The sequence below is a fragment of the Primulina huaijiensis genome, chromosome 5 (assembly GCF_012295235.1).
Source record: "Primulina huaijiensis isolate GDHJ02 chromosome 5, ASM1229523v2, whole genome shotgun sequence".
NCBI classification, from domain to species: domain Eukaryota; kingdom Viridiplantae; phylum Streptophyta; class Magnoliopsida; order Lamiales; family Gesneriaceae; genus Primulina; species Primulina huaijiensis.
The window spans coordinates 21,834,769-21,860,275 of record NC_133310.1 but is presented as its reverse complement, the minus strand read 5'-3'; the positions used below and the strand labels follow the sequence as shown (position 1 = coordinate 21,860,275).

The following is a 25,507-nucleotide window of genomic DNA, read 5'->3' as shown; positions in this document are numbered from 1 at the left end:
ATTCAAGCCTGAATAAAGTATATGGTGAACGGAAATAAATTTATCCATTTCAAAGCAAGTAACATTTTACGCATTTCAATAATTAATTAGCTCGATCCTGCTCAAATAATTAATTAGCTCGATTGTTGATGGTCAATTTTTAATTATTTAATTTCCATTTCGAATCAAGGAGGTTAAACATTTTCATCGTAAATGTGATTGAATCAAATATATTCTTCCAAATCAAATTTTGTCGAACTACATCTAAAACTTTCAACGATTCGTTCTTTGTTTGACTTTTAACCTTTTTGCACTCAATCAAATTATTATTATTTAAAAAAAAATTAAATTAAATTACTATTTTAAAATTCCAAATCAACCATTCAAAATATTATTTTTACACGGATACATTCATTTCTAATTTTTTCAAACAATCAATATTTACTTAATACAATTGAAATAACCATATAAATGTAGCCTTTTTCCATTTACTATATGACCCATCATAACTATTAAATATTACTAGTGATTCGGACACACACATCGTGTTTAATATATATTATGCATAAATATCATGCGCATGGTCATAACTTAAAAGTGGAATATTTAAAATAAGACAACAACGTTGTTGATAGAGAAAGAAATTGATGTAGTGGAGAGATGAACATGTCCAGTTGATAGAAGTTGAGAGAATGCCGATAAAAGTTGTGTTGAAATGTTGGGACAAAGATGGAAGAAAATTTGGTGTCTTACAAAAACAGTTTCTCTAACGTGGCTATATATCTATTATATTAGTTACTCTGCACACGTTATGCGTGTGTGTACAATCTTTTTTATCATTATCGATGAATTAAAATGAAATTTGACAAATTATGGAGGGACAAATTTATATTTGAATTGTTGAAATAAAAAAAATAAAAATAAAAGTGTGTGCTGAAATTTTTTTTGAAAAAAAACAAAAAACAAGTGTAATATTAGTATCATATAAATGTAAAGTTGGAAGAAAAAGTTGGTGTCCTTCCTAGGTGATTACTATCATGTTCTCGACTTTAATAAAATATATAATAGATAATAGTATGGAATTTCATAAATATCAAATTTTGAAATTTTTATGTAGAGAATATTTTAAAATCTAAGAAAAAATTCTATATCAAATCAAGTAAAATATATAATTGAACGCGGTGATCACTATGGTAGTATTTATAAGTGTTTTTTTTTAAAATGATTATAAAATTTTTTTTATGAAGTTGCAAAAATTTATAAAATGGATTCATAATCAACTTTTTTAAGTGATGAAGCAAATAACTAAATTAAGCTAATCAAATTCGAAGTTATTCGGGTTATTGCAGCCAATCAAACCCGGCCTGACCCAACATGAACCGACCCGACTTCTTTCGTAAGGATCGAATTTGGAAGTCCTCTGACCTTAAACCCTAAGTCGAGTTACATTTAAGCTTTCATTCTTATCTGTTACTACTAAGCTGTGGCGTCAAATATTTTTTTGAGACGCATTCCTCACACTCACCGGCGCAACCTTCTCTCCCCACTTCCGTTCCTAAATTTTGGTAAATCAAGGTATGTTCTGTTATTCTTTCGTGTTTTCAAATTATTATATTGTTCTTTAAATTTATGTGTTTTATTGTATAGATGGCTAAAGTTATGTGTTTATTGTATAGATGGCGTAGAATTGTATAAATCACGGTATTTTTGTAGATCTGGGGGGGACTGAATGTAAAAGATTCTATGTTTTGGTGATTCATTGTGTTAATTTTCTTTTGCTAAATCAGAAGATGTGAAGCAATTTTGGCCGAGTAAGTTTTTATCAATTTTTGTTTATAGGATTAGTATTTTGGTGGTAAATAGCTCGTACACAATTTTGTCAAATTTACATCTTACCTTTTTTATTAACACTTGCAGTTCGTGGTTATAAATGCATGCATGTATGTTAGTCAGCGGGAAATAATTTATGCATTTGAGAACTGTAATAATTTGTCACTTAGTAATTGCCGGGATCACAAGGAGATTACATCTAAGATTTCTATGTTGTTGAAGCACTTTTATGTGTGTCTTGAAATTGTACTCGTGTCTAAAGTATTCTATGCTTTCCATAATTTATCATCAATTTGACGTGTTATTTTCTCTTCTCTCAGCGTTTCAGGGCTAGCTGGTAACAAAATGACGGAAGAAACAGGAAAAAGCTTTGCTCGAAGAGATAAACTTTTGGAAATTGAGTCACAGGTACAGAAGATGTGGGATGACGGCAATGTGTTTCAGGCTGATCCCAAGGACTCACCACCAAAACCAGGTGAGAAGTTCTTTGGTAACTTTCCATTCCCATATATGAATGGATATCTCCATTTGGGTCATGCCTTTTCCCTTTCGAAGCTTGAATTTGCTGCCGCCTACCATAGATTGAGGGGAGCAAATGTGCTCTTGCCATTTGCTTTTCATTGTACTGGGATGCCAATTAAGGCTTCAGCTGATAAGCTTACCAGGGAGATCGAAATGTTTGGCAACCCGCCGGTTTTTCCTGTTGTTCAGGAAGAAGAAAGCGTCGAGCCCGGGGGGAAAACAGAGAATGAAAGTGAAGGGAATCAAGCTCAACCAGGTGGTAACTTTAAAGGTAAGAAATCGAAAGCTGTGGCGAAGTCTGGTGGTGTCAAGTACCAATGGGAGATTATGCAGAGTTATGGTTTGAGTGACGATGAGATAGTGAAATTCACAAATCCATATCACTGGCTCAATTTTTTTCCACCATTGGCCGTAGAGGATTTAAAGGCTTTTGGGCTGGGATGTGATTGGAGGCGCACATTTATCACGACTGATATGAACCCATATTTTGATTCATTTGTTAGGTGGCAAGTGAGGAAATTGAAAGCAATGGGAAAGATTGTTAAGGACTTGAGATACACTATATATTCACCTTTGGATGGCCAACCATGTGCTGACCATGATCGGGCTTCTGGTGAAGGTGTTATCCCACAGGAGTATATTCTCATAAAAATGGAAGTTATTGGTCCGTTCCCTTCAAAGATGAGTGTCTTGGAGGGAAAGAAGGTCTACCTAGCTGCTGCTACATTGAGACCAGAGACTATGTATGGGCAAACCAATTGTTGGGTATTACCCGATGGAAAGTATGGGGCTTTTGAAATTGATGACAACCAGGTGTTTATCTTAACAAGAAGGGCTGCTTTGAATTTGGCTTATCAGAAGCTGTCACGTTTTCAAGAGAAGCCAACTTGTTTGCTAGAGTTGACTGGTCAAGATCTAATTGGTCTGCCTTTGAAATCCCCTTTAGCATTTAACGAAATTATATATACTTTGCCCATGCTATCAGTTCTCACTGACAAGGGTACTGGAATTGTTACTAGTGTTCCAAGTGATTCTCCAGACGACTACATGGCGCTCCAAGATTTGAAAGCAAAGCCAGCATTCAGAGCCAAGTACGGTGTGAAGGATGAATGGGTTGTGCCGTTCGAGATCATACCCATCATCCACCACCCTGAATTTGGAGACAAGTCGGCAGAGAGAATATGCATTGACAAAAAAATTAAGAGTCAGAATGACAGAGAAAAGCTCGATGATGCCAAGAAAATTATATACAAGGGAGGATTCTACGAGGGTACCATGCTTGTGGGTGAGTTTACCGGAATGAAAGTTCAAGAGGCTAAAAGTTTGATAAGGAACAAGATTTTAGAGTTGGAGCTTGGTGTGGTTTACAGTGAACCCGAAAAAAAAGTCATGTCAAGATCTGGGGATGAGTGTGTTGTGGCTTTGACTGATCAGTGGTACATCACTTATGGTGAAGAAGAATGGAGAAAGGCAGCCGAGGAGTGTTTGGCTAGCATGAATCTTTATTCGGAAGAAGCGAGACATGGCTTTGAGCACACCTTGAGCTGGTTGAATCAGTGGGCATGTTCTCGGAATTTCGGGCTAGGAACTCGTATTCCCTGGGATGAAGAGTTCTTAGTTGAGTCTTTGTCTGATTCCACTCTATACATGGCATACTATACTGTAGCACATGTTTTGCAGAGAGGGGAAATGTATGGGGCTGATAGGTCTTCTGTAAAACCAGAACAACTAACGGATGAGGTTTGGGATTTCTTATTTGTTGGTGGACCGTATCCCAAATCCTCAGGAATATCTCCATCTCTTCTTTATAAGATGAAGGAAGAGTTTGAGTATTGGTATCCATTCGATCTCAGAGTATCTGGCAAGGATCTCATCCAAAATCATCTCACTTTTTGTATATACAACCACACAGCACTCGTGCCCAAGCACCATTGGCCTCGTGGATTCAGATGCAACGGTCACATTATGCTGAATTCTGAGAAAATGTCGAAGTCAACTGGGAATTTCAGGACCCTTAGAGAAGCTATTGAGGAATTTTCAGCTGATGCCACTAGGTTCTCCCTAGCAGATGCCGGTGATGGGATGGATGATGCCAACTTTGTCTTCGAGACTGCTAATGCTGCGATATTACGTCTTACAAAAGAAATCTCATGGATGGAGGAGGTTCTAGCTGCTGAGTCGACTTTGAGAAGTGGTCCTGCCAGCACTTTTGCAGACCGTGTGTTCAACAATGAAATAAATATTGCTGCCAAGATGACTGAGAAGAACTATAGTGAATACATGTTCCGAGAAGCCCTTAAAAGTGGTTTCTATGATCTTCAAGCTGCAAGGGACGAGTATAGACTTTCTTGTGCTTCAGGGGGAATGAACCGTGATTTATTATGGAGATTTATGGATGTCCAAACACGACTGCTTTCTCCGATCTGCCCACATTACACAGAATATGTGTGGAAGGAGCTCTTGAAGAAGGATGGGTATGCCGTGAAAGCTGGATGGCCTGAAGCTTATTCACCAGATCTTACCCTCAAAAAGGCGAACAAATACTTGCAAGATTCGATTGTTTCTATGAGGAAGCTTTTGCAGAAGCAGATCTCCGGTTCCAAGAAAGCCAAGACCCCCTCAACAAACGTTCAGAACAAGCCCACAGTTGGCCTGATATTTGTAAACGAACAGTATGACGGCTGGAAAAAGGTATGTCTCAACATACTCCAGATGAAGTTCGATGCAGCAACCACCACCTTTGCGCCTGATCAAGAGATACTTTCCGAATTACAAAAAAGTGAGATTGGTAAAGAAGGAAACTTTAAACAAATCCAAAAGCTGTGTATGCCTTTTTTGAGGTTCAAGAAAGACGAAGCTAAGGCGGTCGGTGCACAAGCGTTGGATCTGAAGCTTCCTTTCGGTGAAATCGAAGTTCTGAAGGAGAACTCAGAACTGATCAAGCGGCAGTTGGGACTCGAACATTTGGAAGTCTTATGTGCGGCCGATGCTGATGCTACTGCAAGGGCTGGGGATTATTCCTCCGTTTTAATCTCTAACCCACCCTCCCCAGGAAATCCTACCGCAATCTTTGTTAACTAGATGGAATATTTTTCCAGATTTTAGTTGGTCCATATTTGTTGTAATTTTCTGTTCCTTCCTGTGATTCTTATTCACAAAAGAAAATTTGTCGTTGGAACTAAGGTATTTGAATTAAGCTTCTATATTTATTCTTTTTGAATGGTTTGCAATGTTTCTTTTGTGGGTTCACTTATTAAATTAATTAATATGCTTTGTTCCTAATTTTTCAAAGTACCGGTTAATTCTTCTTTCTTCTAAACATGATAAATTTTCTTAAATATTTCTCACCAGTAGTACCCTGATACAATATACAATAATTAAGTCAAATTTTTTTACTTGTTGATTAATTTAAATCACTTCTACTTTGAATTATGTTAAATCATTTGCTTCAATTTTCTAAAATCTAATCTCTACGGATGTGTATAAAAATAAAAGAGATGATAATTTTTTTTGAAACATACGTTTGATAAATAAATTATTTTAATACTAACTTTTGATAAATATATTTATTTTAATGTTTGTAAAAGATATGATTTGAAAAAATATCATTTCTTTGGGGAAAAAAAAATCATTTCTTAGACAAAAATACCAGGGATTACATTTTTCATAATTTTTTTTATCAAAATTTGAGTTTAAGAAAAAAAATCACCGTCATATAGAGTGAATATTTACATTCCATTTTGTATTATCTATATTTCATATCGTATGTAAAATATATGTCAAATTTATTCATAAATAGAGTGCAAATAATAAGAAATGAGTTGTAAACAGTGGCGGAGCCACCTTACGTAAAACTCGGGTGGCTCAATTTTTTTTAAAAAAAATTGTATGTAAATTTTGAATTAATTTGATATTAGTTCGGGTAAATCAATTTAAAATATTAAAAAATTATAGAGTTTAAAATTGTATTCCGAATATAACCATATTCCTGGCTCCGCCACTGATTATAAATATCAACTCTCATCATTGTATATCAAACAACACAAAACCTTTTATGAAATCGTCTTGATTTTTCAACGCAACATGATTCATAAAAAATATATATTTTTTATATTTTAATGCAGCTATAAACCGATCGACATCTCATGTACAAAAGGGTGGAGACATTGAGACCGAATTCCGAATAAAACTCAAATAACTTTGTAAACATAATGGGGTAAAAATGCAATAGTTAAAAGATGGGGGTGTGCCATGTACTTTCCTAAAAAAAGAAAAAATAAAAAGGGGATTGAATGCATTATTTTTACGCTCACGTCTGCCTACAGTTCTCCACTATCGCACCAGGTTCTCGACAACTTCTCGATCTTTCTCGTCCCTCGCCCGCTCATACGCACACGCAGGCTCGAACAATCACAAGCTCGAAAATTGCAGTGCTCTAATATTTAATTAGTTTCCGTTTTTTTTTAATTTGTGATTTCACATCTTCAGCAGGGATGTTAGGAATTAGCGGGGACGAAGGCAGTTTTTATGATTACGAGTTTTTTTGGGGAAAAAAATGATACAGAGATGATTTTGACTTTTTGAGTGGTCAATCAACAAGAAGTATGATCCTGTAGGCCTAAAAATTCATATTTTTGGTACAACTATTATCTCTAGGTTTTTTTTTTTTTGAAAAAAAGGAAGCAGATTTTAGCTTGTTTCAGCTTGCTGATGAACATGTGATTTTCCAGTTTCCTTTGATTGTTCAGTTTGGGTAGCCATTGGTTGCTTTGTTTTTTGAGCATGAAGATGACTGAACCTGTTAAGACCCGCATTGTATATAATTTTTGTGTAGCTTCATTTGTTTTTCCCTTCAGTTTGTGGTGTTCACTGTTTAGGACACACTGCTTTGATGATTGTATATCGTGTCTCCATAAAAGGCACAATTGTAAATAGAAAATGGGAGAACTTGGATGCAAAGTTTTGTTCCCTGCTATACATGTCTATGTTCATTTTCTTTGAAACGATACAGATTACCTCTGATCTTACTCCTGTACAGGCAAATGTAATTTGTGTCATAATTCAAGCTTGATGCACGTGAAATAAGATTTAGATGCACGTGAAATAAGATTTAGGCCTTTAACATGGCATGTAAGATTTTTTTTTTACTATCAAAAAATGATTATGGAGTAAATGGTTCCATTTGGCATCTATTGTTCTCGTATTTTTTTTACCTCTCCCTTCTGTCCAAAACAAAATGGATTTTTAGCAGAGAAGAGTATATTTCTTGCATTAACTAAACCTGGTAATTTTTGCTGCAGTCACTGTTTCTAGGAATTTTCCAGAGGTTATGGCTAAGCATCATCCAGATTTAATCATGTGTCGCAAGCAACCAGGGATAGCTATAGGAAGGCTTTGTGAGAAAGATGATGGAAAATGTGTGGTTTGTGATTCCTATGTGCGCCCTTGCACGCTTGTTCGTATATGTGATGAATGCAATTATGGATCTTTCCAAGGCCGGTGTGTCATCTGTGGTGGGGTGGGAATCTCGGACGCCTATTATTGCAAGGAGTGCACCCAGCTCGAAAAAGATAGGGATGGATGCCCTAAGATAGTCAACTTGGGGAGTGCTAAAACTGATCTGTTTTATGAGAGGAAGAAATATGGCTTCAAGAAGAGGTGATAGCCTGCTAGTTATGGCTGTTACATTTCCTTTGCCTTTTAACAACATTGTCTTATGTTCTTGGGTTTTGTTATTGGGACTCTTGCCTTTCTATGTGTGGTGTGGAGGTGTCCACTAAAGATTTAAAATGAAGTTGAGTTCAACATGAAAGACGTGCTTTTGTTGGCAATCCTGAACATTCATGATGTTATGACGTTTGTAATACTCTGTCAGCTGGATGGATGTTATTTCTGTTTAAGTTGCGTTTTTCCAAGTTTCTAAAATTCGCTAGACGCTAGTCGAGCATCAGACGAGCATCTAGGCCGCCTAGGCGGAGGATTAGATGTCGTTAAGCGTATTCCACGATATCAGCTTAATAAGATTAAAGTTGGTGTGTTAGGGCAAACTATCAAATCATATTTTTTGTTGGACTTTGGTTTAAGACTTATAAAAAAATTACTTTCATTTTTTAAGTTGGGTTTTAATCTGCCTAGCCTGGCCGAGTAACACTTTTTCGGTGTGGTCGGCCAGCGCCGCCCTATGTCGATTTTTAGAACACAACGTGTTTCAAATGACTATTTGCCTGCTCCCTAATTTGCTTTGATTTCATATTTGCATCTTCATTTCTTCTCATATGACCTACTGACTATGACTCCCACTTCTATATTCAATTTAGTTTTTGGGCATATAAAGTTTTCCAACAGATGTAAACTACTATATGGGATTCAGTGATGAGTGTTCTATCATGCCATCACTGTGGCTAGTTGTTGTAATGATTAAAAAAAAGCTTTTATGATTAAGTTGTGCCTTTTATCCTTGCTTTAGGATAGGGATTTGAGAGAGTCGTGAAATAAGTAGAGTGCGGATAATGGGAATTGTTGAGAGGTCAAAAAAAACCTTCTATAATAAAGTAGGTTTGAAATTCGATTACAGGTGGATGAAGACTTTGCAGAGATTCGAAAGTTGTGGAGAGATCAGAGATAGATGCAACACCGTTGAGGTTTGTGTAAAAAATAAGGGCGTCCTGGTGATTGGCATTGAGAAGTTTGGCGAAATACTTGGTCCTGCACAAAATTGTTAGGTTCTCGCTGCCACCTTAGGGTTTGCACCACAGGAAGACAGGGAGAGGCGGGTTGGTGGAATTTATCCTGTTACTTGGAATTGGGAACAGATAAATTTGGCCTAGCTTCCCTTCTGGTTGATCTTACTCACAGCTTGTGTCATATGTGCCAGTAAAAATATTGGAATAGTTAACTTGCGAAGGATTCGGAAGCATTAAATATCCGGTAAGGCAAGAAAACAAATGGAAGGAAACTGGGGAGAATAAAACCTTCTTTCACCGGAATCTGGTGGAGAAAAAGTGATTTGTGACTTACAGAGTGTAACACTTGTAATTTGGAAGGAAAAAAAATTGATTTTTCTGTAAATGTCAACTGTTTCTAATGAGACAGACCCTCACACGTCGCAGAAAGTGTAACTTGCAGTTTACAAAGCTCAGACGACACCAAACTCCTCCAAACCTTTGAGATGTGATTCCAATACGAGCATACTGCGATGTGCTCGTCTCTTAGACCAGCTCGAAACCCCAATTCCAAGAAATCGATAAACATTCAGATACTTCCATGCTTCATCACATGCACTGGTTCTAACATTCTTTCAATTCTCCATCTAAAGCGTAAGGGCGACTACCTCTACTCCTTAAGGTAGCGTTGGAATTTCCTTCTAAGCATATAACACTCTTACAAGCATTTTCTTGGAAATGAACAGAAAGGTGGCACATTAGGCTAACAAGCAAAAGCACGATTCACGCCATGCGAGGTAATATATATATATACCTTTGTTCACAGCTGTAACATTGCCACCTTGGTTTAGTCATGCAAAGATGCGGACATACAACCACATGCAGAACCTTTTAAACTGGTCTCAACAAAGTGTAATTCAATTTTCCTGAGACGGGATAATGCTAATTCATTTTGAATTTATACAACCGTAATGTGACAAATTCCTCGAGTGTCTCGACCATCCACCAATATCAACTACTCCATTCATTTATCGAGAAACACCTAAATAATTTAAGTCAATCCACCCAACACGAAGCCTTTTTCTGAACCTTAATCCAGGGAAAAGATTACAGCTTACAAGCGGCTTTGATTGCGTAATGCGGCTGGTTTAAAACTGGCTATTCCAGTAATCTCTCTGCCAGTTACCAAGGTGTTGATATCATAAGTGCCTTCATACGTGTATATTGGTTCCAAATCACATAAGGCCTGACAAAAGAAAGTCACATGTGAAAGTGATGGAGTCATCAACTAGACACTCATGGCTCAATAGAGCCAGAAAAACACCCAACTCTCAACATTTATTATCATTATGTAATGCAAATTTCATATAAACATCATAACTGGAAGTAGCTTACTGCTACTAACCTTTGCTACGAGGAAATCGGCTAAAATTCCATTTCCACCCAGTAACTCTCGCCCAAGAGAAACAGTCTCCCTGGCTTTCAACGAAATCCATGACTAAATCGAACAAAAATTAATCAGTTAAAATTTATTATAAATAATCCCACTGAATTCCAGATACAACGAGCAAGCAATGGTAATATCTGACCTTGCCCATACTAGCATGACCAGGAGTCATTTTACCACTATCATACAACTTGCATAACCGCCACCCCACAAGGAGCATTGCTTGAATATTTCCTAGCATGAGGACTAGTTTTTGCTGATTGAGCTGAAAAGCTGCCAACGGAGCACCAAATTGCTTCCTTTCCTTTAAGTACCTTTCAATATGAATCGATCAATTTCATGTTAAAGCCTACAAAAACTTCTCTTGGATGAACCACACCAAAAATAAAAACGGGTTTAAATACCTGTGACACATATCATATACACCCATTGAAATCCCAATAGGCTGCCAAGCAACCATTACTCGTGAAACAGCGAGCACCTATTTGCAGGAATAGAAATATTCTGAGGTTCAAAGTATTTAAAAATAGAAGGTGAGAGACACACTCACATATAAACTTAGCAGAAGCTAGGCAACAACAAGAAGCCAGTATCTTTCAGCTAATTTCTTCGGGAGAGAAATTATTTATGGTGCATAAAGCTCCCCAAGTTATCTATCTGGAACTAACATTAATAAACAACCAACTAAAACATTGCATCAACCTTCAAGACTCTTGAGAATACCTTACTTGTATCCTGAAAGGAATTAACTCCAGGCAGTCTGTCTTCATCAGGGACAAAAACTTTCTTCAAGAGAATATCTCCATTTTGTACCATTCTCAAACCAATTTTATTTTCTATTTTAGTAGCTTGCAGACCTGGTAAGTTCTTCTTTAGGATGAATCTGTCAGATGAAGCTCCACCATGAGTGATGTAAACAGATAGTATAGGAAAGTATAAAACCCAAACATGCCTATATTTTGGCAGTGGCTCGAGGGATCTCAAGAAACAGAAAGGCATACACCAAAAGGAAATTGATGACTTGAAGGCATAAACAACACACAGCAGTACTATCTCACATTTGAAGATGATATGCATATAAAAATACAAAGGTAACTGCATGGAAAAAGACATGAGGGACAACTTAATACTGACCCATTTATTTGATTTGTGGCAGTGTTTCTAGCAAATATAACTAAAATATCAGCAAAAGTGCTGTTTCCTATCCAGCGCTTTTGGCCTTCAAGTATCCAACCTCCCTCAACCTGATAATCAGAAACCAACATATTAATTTAAAAAATGGAGAGCAAGACCATACATACTACGCTGCAAAATAAGTCCATGTTTAGTGGATGACTCCAATGCGTTAGATAATCCCCGAGTTTATACTTAAATTATTGATCACATACTCATAGAAAAATGAAGAAAAAAAGCTTATAAACTAAACCTTCCTTGCAGTTGTTCTCAAAGAGCTAGCATCACTTCCATAATCAGGTTCTGTCAGGCCCTAAGTTCCATTGAACACATACTCCAGTTACTAAAAATGGAGAAGTTAAAGACGCACGTGTTAAAATACAGCCTTGTGCAAAAAACTATCCTCACCCAACATCCTATAGTCTGAAGCTTCGCAAGAGATGGCAAATATTTCTGCTTCTGTTCTTCTGATCCACAGAGTCCTGTCCTTACAGACAAACAAATCTCTTTTGACTTTATCGTCATCATTAAACATCGAGTTATCTGAACAAACTGGCAAGTGGCAACAAACTAGAAGGTATATTTCGACAATCACACAAATGACTTCGGACTAACCAATTGTTAGCATTGCCAAACAAGAATGAACCAGAATGAAAGTAGAGCAGCTGGCATCAACTCTGGCAAGTTCTGCTGTAGCAATAGCACTTGCGGTAATAGAGAGCCCGGGACACCCATAGCCCTGAATTATACATTCAGTTAGATGCCACGAGTTTGTGTCCATTGCCCAGAAACTGGAAATTGAAACTTCTAAGTTAAGAACCTTGATAGTGCTACCAGCAACAGACAAAGCACCAAGCTTCGGAACAACTTCAAATGGAAATTCTGCTTTCTCCCAATACTGAAAAAACAATTTTCCAACCCCAATTTCAGGTTAATCCAACATGAAGCAAATAAAAGTGCCATTTCAAAGTTTTAATTCTTAGAATAAATGCTTAAAATTTCCAACTTCTCATTTGCTTATCTGAGGTGGTTCATAAGGGAAAAAAAACAGAAGGTGATTCATTCATAACAGATTTTACTGAACAAAATAATAAAGTAAGCGATATTAATGGCATGAAGTTAAAGTACCACATAAAAATACCTTTGCCATTATCGGAGCTACTTCTTTTTCCATGCACTCTCGTACTCTCTTTCGGACAGCTTGCTCCTCAAGAGTCAATAAATCATCAAACTGGTAATAGTCCGACACTGTCATGTGAGGTTTAAATTAGTGTAATGAAAATACAAAGTGAAACATTTGAAAAAAGGATAATCCTAATTAAAAGCACGCAAATATTTCAGATAGAGGTGTGAGGTGTCGGTGTCCCATTGAGAAGGATTAGCTACTCTCCATGGTTCTTGAAAAAAGAGGTGCACTAAAAGCTATACGAGAACATGAACAAATAAAAGAATGCAGCCAAATTGAATGAAAAAGCACATCCATCATTGCATTTGCACGCAATTTTTCAATAGTGATTTAAAACCACAATGATATTATTCTTACCGGAAGGCGGGAAGATGGAAGCTGGAGTTGCTTGGGGGAATGCAACAGAAACATCCAAGGCTGGCAGATCAAAGTAGGCACTCTTCGCCTCTTCAGACATATTCTCTGCATCCACATAGTATTATAATAATAAAATCATTTCAAAGGATAAAAATATTAAATCTTTTGTTTATTCACTCTAGTTAACACAGTGAAATTCATATAACAAACATATTATATTAGATCACCACATACTTTTTCATAAGCCTGCCCAGCTCATGCTCGTGCAAACATTTCTTATTCCTTACACTTTTGGACATCTTCCAAACAGTCACTCAAACATACACACATGAAATTGAACTGTGGAAACAAATCCAACTCAACCAGGGAATTCAATCATTCCACCTAATCTATCCACCTTGAACATATCGAAAAATTTGGATCTCGATTCGTTTTACCATGGTGATCCATGCAATTCAGCTCCACCGAATTCGCACAATAACGAAAACTACTAAATTTCACTGGACGCATCACTCAAAAAATAAAACAAAAACTCAAATAATAAAACAAAAACCATAAATCATAGTCCACCAAACAGCCAATTGAAAAGCAAAAACAGTAAGAAAAACAATTAAAGAGACGCGAAGGAGTAAAAAACCTTGATATTTGGTCGCTGGAACCGTCATCCCGATGCTTTCTTCTATTAATTCAGTTCAGATTTCGCAAAAAAAAAATTAAAAGAAAGTGAAATGGAGAGAAAACGATCAATAACAATCAAACAGTTTGGAAGTGGGGGTGGGTATTATATACGGGAGAAGATTCGTATGAAATTCTTCTATACGGATAGTCATGCACGAATTTTTATCAATTAAATATCGATAACTTTGAATTTGTCATATCTGTTGGACGAATCGAAATCCTTTTTCATAATCAAAAGCATAATAATAACATTTAAATTTAATCGAAGTCAGATGGTCGGGCCCGCAGCAGCAACATGGGTGGGCCGGGTCCTCTCACAAAAATCATCCTCGTTAAGTTAGCGTACAAATCGAGAAATCCGTAAAAAAGAATTTTGAAACAACGGGAAGGCGCATTTTGAAGAAATCAACTAAGAAATCAACACCTGGGCATGTTCGCTAAACGCTTGTTTCTCAAGGCTACTCATCGTCACCTGGTATTTCAATTTCGTTGATTTTTGAACTGATTGGATTCTGTTGCATGTGAAGTTTGAATCAAGAACTCACGAGTTTCGTATTTTTGTTTGATTGCGTGTATGAATCGCGACGATATGATGGAGCTGGGAGCTCACTTCTTTTTTATGTGGAAATTTGATTCGTCCTTTCGTTTTCTTGATTATTTCCTTTCCTTCTTTTGTTCAGCATCATGAAAAGAGTTCGTTGACGTCAGAGGACGTTGGTTTTAGGATCAATGTACACTATGGTATACCATCCACGGCATCGATTCTTGCCTTTGATCCAATTCAACGACTATTGGCTGTTGGGACTCTGTAAGTCTACCACCTTCATTTTTTAATTCGAGACATTTAGGCAGAGACGTGTATTAATATTAATGAATGCCTGTATTAATGTTAACACAAGTAACCTTGGCCAAAGATTCATCAAATAACAATCTTCGATGGTTCAGCTGATCATCCGTGAAATCATATTAAAACTCTTTAAGATCATGCGCAAACAATGTGAAAGTTTAGACTTAATGAGAGGGGTGGACTCAATCTAGCTAGTTTATGAAATGCGGATTGTATTCTATCCTCTTTTTTATTTTAATTAATTATACATATATTTATTGATTCAATGCTTCAAAATTTAATTTTTTCCATCTAGATGTCGATGATGGGGCTTTGGTTTGGTTATATGTGTAAATGATCTCTATGGCCTGATATTAGGTTCCAGATTTGCTCTTAATATATTTTATTCTTAGTCAGTGGAGAAGACTTCAAGAATGATCAATTTATTTGTCTTAGTTTTATTATGCACCATTAGAGGGTGAAAATATCAGCATGTAATGATTACTGTCTAGCAACTGAAAATATATGTTTAAGCCTTTTCTCCATCGTTAATACTGTTTCTCGGTGATATGCAGGGATGGCAGGATTAAAGTAATTGGTGGCGATAACATTGAAGGTCTTCTAATTTCCCCAAAGCTACTGCCTTACAAATTCTTGGAGGTGTGTCTTACATTCATACTAATTCTCAACCTTGAGCAATTGGCATGAAATGTGCTTTGAATATTTGAACACCATTTATAATGTACATGCTACTGTCCCTGCTTTTTTGTGTCCTGGTGGCCCCATATGTCTAATTGTGCATTGGGATTTGATTATGGTAATCAATTGACAGATTCAGCGGTTGAATGCAATTCATGTATCAAGTTTACTGCCTTCTTTATTTCTCATTATCAGGTTGTAATGTCAACATCCTCGTGTTTTGCAAAATTGTTTTATTCTGTGTGTATTCTCAGGAGCTCATGTTACTGATTTGGCTTGCTGTATTCATTGAAAGTTAAAGCATGTTTATGCTTTTCATCTAGCATTTCTTCAGGCTGATTGCCATTCTCTTCCATCCTGTCAGCTGTCCAGCTTTGGGTGTTTCTAAATCATTGTCTCCGTGAACTGCTTGGTCCTTCTTTAGATTTTCATTTATGCTGATGGAGAATCCTCCTCTCTTGTAGCCCCTCCTTTTTTATAGACTTGGTTATGAAGATATTTCCTGCTTCTTTTCTAATGTACTAGTTCTAGTCTGAATTTTGTTTGTGAGTCGGGAATAAGAGTAAGAAAATTCTTCATGATCTGATGCTTAACTGATCCAAGTAACTTTAGAAGTTTTGGAAGTTACAGAGGCATCGACGAAAAATTAGAGATCTTCTCCTTGTTCTCTCTTCATTGATTGGTTAACGAAATTGCAATTCATGTATCAGATTTGAAAGTGACAATTTTTCGGAGTGCTGGAATCAGTCTGTATATCTAATTATATGTATTTCTTTTTTGACAGTTTCTTCAGAATCAAGGCATCTTAATTAGCATTATGAACGACAATGATATTCAGGTGAAACATAATTCTTTGATTCTATTCAATTAAAAGTTCGAAGAGATTCTAAAAATCATGAAGAAGGATTTGAGATATTATAATTTCATGCGTGTGTTTTAGTAATTTTATTGATGAAAAAAGATGAACTTGTGTCCTTGATGCTCAGAAAGCTGATTTGACTTGTGCAAGGCAGAAATAATGGAGAAAAGAGAGAGAAATGTTTATTAGGAGAAGAGTCAGAAAAATGTCAAACTTAATTATAGAGAAATTTGAGAAAAAAGCAAATTTCCATCGTTCAGTGTTTCTCTCATTCGCAGATCTGGAATCTGGAGAGGAGGTCCATAACTTGTAGTTTGCAGTGGGAATCCAATGTAACTGCTTTCTCTGTCATCAGTGGCTCTTCCTTTATGTACGATACTGATATAAACATGTGATATTTACATTCCATGGAGTAACGCCTACTGGGATTGGAATTGGCTTTGTGATAAATGACTTCTTCCTTTGTGTGACAGCTATGTTGGCGATGAGCATGGATTAATGTCTGTTCTGAAGTATGATGCAACTTGTGAACAGCTCCTGCGGTTGCCTTATCATCTATCTTCGGATTCACTTTCAGGTGATCACCACGAAGACCCAATTAATATTGCTTCAAGTAATTTGTAGATTTGTGCATCTACTTAAATTGTTTTCAAATTCCACCAAACAACTTCGAAATTGCAACTTTTCTTTTTGTTTTTTGAGAAGAACTGTCATTGTTAGTTTTGACAAACTCTTGATTACTTGATTCTATGAGCGTTTATCGCTACCTTAGGCAGATAAGCTGCTGCAAAAGTTACAACCTTTTGACAACTCAAGCAAACACATGCACAATGTCTATCCTCGGGATGGGGTTGTGCTACGGATACAGTAAAATGCTAAAAGATGCTTGAGAAAGAGCGCACTTTTGATTTCCTGTGTAGGCTTAATTCAAATTTGGATGTATGTAGGAAACTGCTCGCTATGAACCCTCAAACAGTGATTTGCAGAGGTGAGAAAAGAAGAGAGCAGGAAACAAGCATTGATGAATCCATCACAAACTTAAATATTCCATCACACACTAAAATCAAACCCTGTAGTTGCCTGAAATTATTCTCTTGCAGCAAAAAAGAGAAGATGGTGGTCGTGACCCTCAATTCAAGGAGAAAATTATGTGCGATTGTTGTAAAAAACCGAATCATACCCAAGAGACAGGAGCTCCATGGTAAGCTTATTGACCGAAAAAACAGAGAGCGTAGCATCTTAACATGGCGCAAGTGCAGAATCGGAGTCCGGAAAAGCTGTGGGGGTTTTACTTATTTTTATTTTGAACAGAGAGTTGCAAACCTTAACTTTTCTCCAGAACAGTATGATGCGGGTATTGGAGAATCTAGAAGATACTTGACATCTCATGAGATCTGAAGATTTGTTTTATTGGGAATAATAATTTTATGGTTTGATTAGGCAGATTTCTAGGCATAATCGTTTATATATTTGTTATAAATGTTTTCTTTTTTAAGTAGACTCTTTGTAATCTTGTGTTTATGAATGTTCCCTTAGTGGAATGAAAAGTGATCAAGAATAATTCAAAAGAAAAAAAAACACTTGCTACTAGGACATATAAATCTAATCATCATACTCGAGGAACAATTACATTTGTTCAAAAAATAGTTGAGGTTTCTAACTATTTTATTACTTTTGTTAGTTGAATGAAAAAATACCCTGTTTCATTTTTAACAAAGCTACACTTATACTGCTTTTTGTGTCCTTGTATATTTAAATGACACTACATTGTACGCCTAACACCATGAATTTTGATAACTGACAGAAGCAGCAAAATATCCATTTGCTTATCATCGACCTATAGTTGGAGTTCTTCCACAACCTTGTTCTTCAGGAAATAGGCAAGATTAGTCTCTATTTCTTTTATCTGGGCTTCTTGATTATGTGTATTTTATGTTCCATGAATAGGAACAAATTCGTTTTGATTTCCTCATATTTGAATTTGGTTGTTTATTTTTCAATGGTAGACCTGAATACCAATATGCTATTGTTGATTCAATGGTTAGGCATTTTCGATAAAGTGAGTTGATGAAGCTTATTTAGGCCCCTTATGGACCCTTTTTATTATAAGGAACATGTGCTATAAACAAATTTTTTTGGATTGTCTGCTGCATAAAATGGATAATTATGATTATCTCCATCTGGCGTGGGTGTTATATGCTAAAGGGATTTGACTATTTCTATAGTAAACTAAGTCCTGATTTGATATTTATATTATTATTATTTTTTTGAGAATGATTTGATATGTTATTTTAATTTAAGGGATGTGTGCAAAGGCTAAAGTTTTTTTCCATTTGGTGCCGAGTGAAATAGCTTTGATAGGTACACGATGACAAGAAAACTGTTATGGAGGGAGTAAAACATCATAAACTAACAGGAATGATCCTACTTTTGCAGGTTAATAATTGCATATGAGAGTGGGCTCATCATACTTTGGGATGTCATTCAATCGCATATTGTTGATGTTCGAGGTGACAAGGTCCTCCAATTGAAAAGCGAGGTTGTTTCTGAAAATACTTTGGATGCCAGCAATGCGGATGAAACATCTTCCAACGATTTAGAGGAGAAGGAGATCAGTTCTCTTTGCTGGGCTTCTAGTGATGGGTCCATTCTTGCTGTGGGATATGTAGATGGCGATATTTTATTTTGGAATGGTTTTAAAGCAACATCTCGAAAGGAGCAAAAATATGGGTTCTCAAAGAATGTTGTTAAGCTGCAGTTGTCATCTTCTCAAAAGAGGCTCCCCGTTGTTGTCCTACACTGGATAGCTGAAAACAAATCTAAAAATCAAATAGATGGTCGGCTACTTATTTATGGTGGTGATGGGATCGGATGTGAAGAAGCTGTAACGGTGGGTTATCAACTTGGTACTTGACAGAAATTACATTCAGTCTCTATTATATAATCCAACAGTGATCACTGAATAAGTTTTTAATATCGTATTAGATGTTGATTTCCTAATATTTGGATTCTCTCTCATAGAATTTGAAGTTCACATGATATAAACCTCAAGTGTTCAATAACCTTCCTCTTGAGGCCGTGATGTAGCATAATGTTACACAAACAAGGACAAATAGAATTTTTTGGTGGGTCTGTTTTGTTGGGAACAATACTTTCCTGAAGCCAAAGAAAGGACAGCTACTATGAGACTGGGTGTTGAGTTTCCTCTGAAATCTTAGTTGGAAATGATAAATGTCTCATAATTTTTTACTAGTAGTTCTTTCCACATTATTAATGAAGCAATTAAGTCTGCTATACAGTTTTTTTTGGAAACCAAATGCTGCCCAGGCTTGGACACTGGCAGAGGTTCCCGTGCATTTTAGTACGATGCGCTTTAAGTGTATTAACATAAATCTTCTGGTGTAGAAGTTTGTACCAATCAAGACACGTAGGGACTATAAGTTGGTTAGGTTGTTCTCATAAATTCTTTTGGACTTTCCAGGTTCTAAGCCTTGAATGGACATCTGGAATGGAAGTACTAAGATGCATAGGTCGTGTGGACCTCACTCTCGCTGGTTCCTTTGCCGACATGATCATAATACCATCTTCCGCTACAACCAGGAGCAAAGAAGACACTTCTCTGTTTGTTTTGTCAAACGCTGGACAGATACATGTTTTTGAAAGTGCCAGTCTTTCTTCCCCGTCATTGCAACGTCGGAAGGAGCTACCTTCCTCAGCCGTAAAGTTTCCAGTTTGCATACAAACTGTTGATCCTTTAATGACTGTTGCTGAGCTTTTTTATTTATATGGAAGTAGAAAAAGACAGTCTACGGTAATATAATTCTGTGACACATCATAATTAAACATTTGTTGGTGGTTTTTATGCTATCTCAATCTCGCATAACAGTTCATGCATCTATGCTGAAACAGATTGTTGAAATGACGAATTACCGTTCAACACAAACATTGCCAGGGGCTCAAAAATGGTGTCTTACGGGGGGTGTTGGTAATCACATTTCCTTTGCTAAGAATAACAAGGTTGACAAACTGTATATAGCTGGTTATCAGGATGGCTCGGTTCGAATATGGGATGCTACTTATCCAGTCTTTTCACTCTTTTGTGTTTTAACTGCTGAGGTTTGTAATAATTAGAGGAAATTAGTTACAGAAGATATAGTTTTCAACATTGTTTTATGGCTGTAATATTTTTTTTTATATATATATCCATTGCTTCTGTTGAGTTATATTGGATGAATGTCAGGCTTGCTGTGAAGGTATGGTCAGTTCTGGCGCTCCAGTGTCAGAAATGGATTTTTGCTCCTCCACTTTGAGATTAGCAGTGGGCAATGAACGTGGTCTGGTCAGAAATGTTTTTGATCATTCATTTCATAGACTCAGTTTTCATGCTTTGCTTATTCTTTTCTGTACTTAATGTTTGGCAGGTTAAACTTTACAATCTATCTCGCAGCGAGGATTCAAGCTTCCATTATGTCACAGAAACCAAACATGAAGGTGATATGAATTGCTGCCGATAGTTTTTTTTTCTGAAAGCTTTCATGACCAATTTATTTGTGTTTTTGTTTTTTACCATTTTATAAAATTTTATTTCTTCAAGCTGGTTTTCCAATCCCTGGGTAAAAGGATATACGACTAGCTCATCTTAGCTAAACATATAGTAAGATATTGTAAGATTTTTGGTGAAATATTTTGAAGACATTGAGCATCTGCAATTGTTTTACAGTTAGTAATTCTGCTCCAGTTGAAGGACCTTGGTGTGAAGCTGTTATTAACCTTCATAAATCAGGTGTTCAAAAGCTGAAATTTACAAATGAAGGCACCAAACTTATTGTTGGTTACGAATTTGCCAAAGTGAGTAGTATCCCAGGTTAATAGTTGATTTACCTTTTATATATTTGTGCCTGAGCACATGACGTGACTTACTCCCTTTGCTAGATCCCACTGAATGGCAAAATGCTTTTTTTTCCTCCGCTTTTGGAGAGCAGTCGTCTGGGTCATGACATTTTCCTCCAATGTGTTTTTATCATGTTGTTTCTTAATTATTAGTATTGCTTATGGTCCAATGCCATTGTTGCAGATTGCAGTGCTAGACTTAAATTCATGGTCTCTTATTGCATTGATACTAGACTCCATATCCAGCCATAACGCACCTATGGTATCTGTACTCTGGGAAGCTTTTATTTCTAATTCCGTTAGGAATACAAATGAGCCTACACCGATAATTCCAGATAGCGCTGCTGCGGAACTGGTCTTTGTATTAACCAAGAATGCAAATATCTATGTCATTAATGCTGATAAAGGTAGTCTGATTAACTCGAGACCTCTACACTTGAAGAAAGAGTCATCTGCAATTTCTCTATACATTATAGGTGATTATGTCCTGACATTAATTCCTTTTTTCCTCACTTTGATTTGATCCATTATTTACTAATTTTACATTGTGGGCAAGTAAATCTTTACGGCAATCTTTTATCCTTTGGCTCTTCATAATTTCCTTATTTATAATTCAGAAAGTCACAAACGATTTTCCCTGTCTGCAAATGAAGAGCAGATTGTCAAGGATGATGTGATTAAAGATCATTCCCAGAATGACACTGCTCAAGGGAGTGAGAAATGTGAAACCGACACCCACTATTCAGATAAAACCCCCCCTGGAGAAATTATGAAGGAATCCCTGTTTTTACTTTGTTGTGAGGATGCACTACGTATGTATCCCGTAAAGTCTGTGATGAATGTGAGCATCTCCTTCCCCTTTTACACTTTGGTTTTGTTCTTTCTCAAAATAAAATAAAGCAGCATTTTATATTAGGGGGAAAATAAATATATACATAAAGTCAAACTTGTGAAGCCCTGTTGTTGGACATCTCTACTAAGGAAAGATGAAAAGGTTTGTGGGCTGGTAGTGTTCTATCAGACTGGGGAGATAGAAATCAGGTAAATCACTTTATTTCAAATTTCTCTCTAAAATTTTCTGGGAAACCTGCAGCACAGCTTTAGATCTTGCAGAAACTCTTGAGCTTTTGTAATTGCCATTTTTCTGCAGATCAGTGACTGATCTAAAAATGGTGAAAGAATATTCTTTAATGTCAGATTTACGGTGGAACTTTCAGGCAAACATGGAAAGGACATTTAATTCTACAGATAATGGGCAGATTACGATGGTAAGTTGGTAGCACTGCCAGAATGTCTTAATGTTGCTAAACATAACCGTTTGAAAGCTGAAACATGAGTGGCAGTTTTGAAGTTATCACGAATAAGTGTACATGTACTCTCTTTTTCATTTTTATTTTTCTTCGAAAATATGGATTGCATTGTGGCACTTCTTCAATAATGTGATTTGTCACAGGCAAATGGGTGTGAAGTGGCATTCATTTCTCTACTAACAGGCAAAAGTGACTTCTGGTATGGCTATCCTGTCCGTGTAGCTAATTCTGTATTACTGGTGCTTCCATGGGAATCGACCTAAGAAATTGCATTTTCTGCCCGTTAAAACATTGGAATGGATCAGCGTATACTGAACGTGATGAATAACATTTTCCAGGATTCCAGGTTCCCAGCCTAACCTTCACGATGAAGTATTTGCAGCTGCAGCCGATACTGCAATTAGTATTTCTTCAAAGTCTAAGTTAAAACAGGTTTTAATAACTTGTACTGTTTGTTATTACATGCTGATACCTTAATGTGCTATAATTTTATTGACTCTCTCTGGAGATGCTGCAGGGTGCGAATCCTGGGATTTTAGGCGGTGTTGTTAAAGGGTTGAAGGGAAAGAAATCGAGCAAATTGGCTAATATTTCTTCCACTTCTAAATTTGAGTTTAGCCATTTAGAAGACATCTTCACGAGGAATCCATTCCTGGAACCATCAATGACTACAAGTGAACAGGAAGCTCGTGAGCTTACGATAGGTTTCACTCTTCTCCACTTTTTGTTGACTTCAAGATGCTTAGCTTTAATCATTTATGTTCGTGTTTGAATTGAAAGATTTGATTAAAGTAATGGAACCAGAGGAATTGATTTAGAATCATCTTTTGGCATTGTTCTATCAACATGAGTAGATTTCGAATAATGATACGACATATTCTATTCTTGGATTCTTCCAACCTACGCAGTCTCAGAGCTTTTTTGCACTTATGCACGGATGTTATCCTCTATGCTCTATAACTTATGGTATATTTACACAGATGACATTGAAATTGATGAACTGGTACCTTTGGAATCTACCCTATCCCATGAGGTAAAGAATGGAGATAAAGGTAAAGAAAACATTGCTTTTGTTGGCCTTGATTTGGCTACCCTTAGAGCAACTAGCAATGTTTCTTCAATCATGTAGATAAGAAAACGGAACGAGAAAAATTGTTTGATGGTGGTGCTGATGTTAAGCCCAGAGTTAGAACAAGGGAAGAAATTGAAGCTATTTACAGGAAAACTGGGGTAATTTCCATCTGGTTATTCTTTGAGCTATCACATTCACCTGGTTGGAGCCATCTCAAGAACTGTGCTACTTCATCTGTTCTTTTAATTCCAGGATGCCTCATCAGTAGCTGGAGAAGCAAGAAACAAGCTTTTGGAGCGTCAACAAAAACTTGAGGTGAATTTACCTGTAACAAAAAACTCAAGTAAAACATGAGAACTGACTTATAGTGAATTAAAAATTCTAATGAATAAAAAAAATCCCTTATTTGTATGGATAATAATTGTGATATCCAAGTCCAAAACATGGTTATCGTTTTCCTTCAGTGGTCTGAATTATAATGTTTCATGTATTTTAGCCATTCCGGTGGTCCATACCACAGTCATTTAACATTGCAATTTTCTTCAGAAAACCAGGAGGCAAACTGAAGAATTGCAAAATGAAGCTAAAGAATTTGCATCATTGACGGATGAGCTTGTCAAGGCAATGGAAAATCGGAAGTGGTATCATATATGACAGGTGGTGTATACAAAGGTAACTTCCATTGCTACCGATAGATTCCTCATTAGTGTGTCCATTTTAAGGGTAAAGAACTTCTTTGTGGAAATGCAGAGGGCCGATCATTATTGTTCCCTTGTGTGAAGGCACTGATATTCGAGAGCAAACAATTACCAACCAATCCCTTTTCCTGAACCTGGGAGACTGTTTCTTTTCCCATTTTTTGCCTTCTACTTGTTTATAATTCCTGCAATTGACCATACTGTGTTCATGTTGTCATTAAATCATTCAAGAACCAGTACCACATTACTGCAACTGTTTTTAGGAGCACCGGTGGACATGTTTGAATTTCTTCTGATTCTTCTCAAGTGAAATATGTAGTGTTTTACTCAGATGTCTTCTCACTTCATACAGTGAATCCCTTGTAAATCCCTGGATTGTTCATCTGTGTAATGGTAGAGAATGGAAAATTTATGAGTTTTTGTTTTACATTTTTGGATTAATTGGAGTTTTAAGTTTCAAGAAGTTGGGGAGATATGCATGCATCAACCGATTATGGAAACATTGTGGCACGAGGAATCGCATGTTTACTACAATACAACGTTTGAGTGAAAATTTGGAAAAATTTAATTGAGATAAACGGATAGTGAAATTTGTATCTTTTGAAAATTAAATTCTAAACTTTGAAGATATTTTAATTCGAGCAAACAACTATCCCTGCTACTTAATATGAAAAACTTGCAGAGCAATAATTTACGATAATTCAATATTTAATCGACGTATACGTGGATCAAGAATTAATTGTGCCACCTCTTTAATAACCTATTATTTGCAATAATTAATTGTGCTGATATAGCTTTATTCATTTTTACTTTCAAGATCTTGACTTCTCTGTCTTTTATTTCTATTTATATTTTTTTTGTCTNTAAAGTTTTTGATGTAAAAAATATCCCTAGCCTGTATAATCTAGATATAATTGGTTTATCCTATTTACTATATAAGAAGTCGTCGTTATAATTCTTTGAAGGTTAGGGCTTGTTTCAAACCTTTTTTTATGATTTATATACTTCTAGAGGTCCGGCAAACCATCGGGTGTGTGTGTGTCTATATATATACACACACACACACACACACACACACACCAACCTTAACAACATTGAATATATATATATATATATATATATATATATACACACACACACACCAACCTTAACAACATTGTTAAGGTGTATATAACTAGACAAGAGATGGGCTGTCCTTGCACGTTAAAAATTTATGCTTGAGATTAAATACATTCAACAAGAGAAGTGCTCCAATTGGGTTGGAAATACTAGCTAGTATGCAACCTTTTCTTCCCAGAAACTGAAAATTCAAAGCTCAA

The 25,507-nt window shown here is 36.3% G+C and overlaps 4 protein-coding genes across 12 annotated transcripts; 3 read left to right on the top strand and 1 right to left on the bottom strand.

The window, feature by feature from the left end:
• The first annotated feature begins 1,397 nt into the window (after positions 1-1,397).
• LOC140977162 (leucine--tRNA ligase, cytoplasmic-like) lies at positions 1,398-5,479 on the top strand. Its single transcript, XM_073441773.1, has 2 exons — positions 1,398-1,554; positions 2,130-5,479. Exon 2 carries the CDS (start codon positions 2,155-2,157, stop codon positions 5,410-5,412), a length of 3,258 nt encoding a protein of 1,085 aa, XP_073297874.1. The 5' UTR covers positions 1,398-1,554; positions 2,130-2,154; the 3' UTR covers positions 5,413-5,479.
• A 1,077-nt stretch (positions 5,480-6,556) lies between these two features.
• On the top strand, positions 6,557-8,231 carry LOC140977164 (PHD finger-like domain-containing protein 5A). 2 transcript variants are annotated; one of them, XM_073441775.1, is made up of 2 exons: positions 6,557-6,675; positions 7,632-8,231. In XM_073441775.1, exons 1-2 carry the CDS (start codon positions 6,624-6,626, stop codon positions 7,991-7,993), a joined length of 414 nt encoding a protein of 137 aa, XP_073297876.1. In that variant the 5' UTR covers positions 6,557-6,623; the 3' UTR covers positions 7,994-8,231. The 2 variants fall into 2 exon arrangements, with proteins under 2 accessions (XP_073297876.1, XP_073297878.1); XM_073441777.1 differs by lacking the exon at positions 6,557-6,675 and adding an exon at positions 6,982-7,461.
• A 1,647-nt stretch (positions 8,232-9,878) lies between these two features.
• On the bottom strand, positions 9,879-13,990 carry LOC140977163 (acyl-coenzyme A oxidase 4, peroxisomal-like). The gene is made up of 13 exons (XM_073441774.1): positions 13,794-13,990; positions 13,157-13,261; positions 12,755-12,861; positions 12,434-12,511; positions 12,229-12,352; positions 12,022-12,095; positions 11,867-11,926; positions 11,575-11,684; positions 11,164-11,323; positions 10,845-10,921; positions 10,583-10,754; positions 10,399-10,491; positions 9,879-10,239 (listed from the first exon to the last, which is right to left on the bottom strand). The coding sequence occupies exons 1-13, from the start codon at positions 13,819-13,821 to the stop codon at positions 10,108-10,110; spliced, it is 1,320 nt and encodes a 439-aa protein (XP_073297875.1). The 5' UTR covers positions 13,822-13,990; the 3' UTR covers positions 9,879-10,107.
• Positions 13,991-14,151: 161 nt separating this feature from the next.
• LOC140977161 (uncharacterized) lies at positions 14,152-24,615 on the top strand. Of its 8 annotated transcripts, none has more exons than XM_073441767.1 (25): positions 14,152-14,309; positions 14,515-14,642; positions 15,236-15,320; positions 16,144-16,197; positions 16,497-16,588; positions 16,692-16,795; positions 18,023-18,098; positions 18,655-19,108; positions 19,700-20,029; positions 20,128-20,334; positions 20,459-20,557; positions 20,640-20,709; positions 20,939-21,066; positions 21,293-21,584; positions 21,726-21,949; positions 22,025-22,149; positions 22,259-22,376; positions 22,562-22,617; positions 22,757-22,850; positions 22,936-23,122; positions 23,399-23,470; positions 23,548-23,648; positions 23,743-23,805; positions 24,037-24,147; positions 24,241-24,615. In XM_073441767.1, the coding sequence occupies exons 1-24, from the start codon at positions 14,265-14,267 to the stop codon at positions 24,142-24,144; spliced, it is 3,312 nt and encodes a 1,103-aa protein (XP_073297868.1). In that variant the 5' UTR covers positions 14,152-14,264; the 3' UTR covers positions 24,145-24,147; positions 24,241-24,615. The 8 variants fall into 8 exon arrangements, with proteins under 8 accessions (XP_073297868.1, XP_073297866.1, XP_073297865.1 ...); XM_073441765.1 differs by having other exon boundaries at positions 24,037-24,160; positions 24,240-24,615; XM_073441764.1 differs by having other exon boundaries at positions 24,037-24,615.
• The last annotated feature ends 892 nt before the right edge of the window (positions 24,616-25,507 follow it).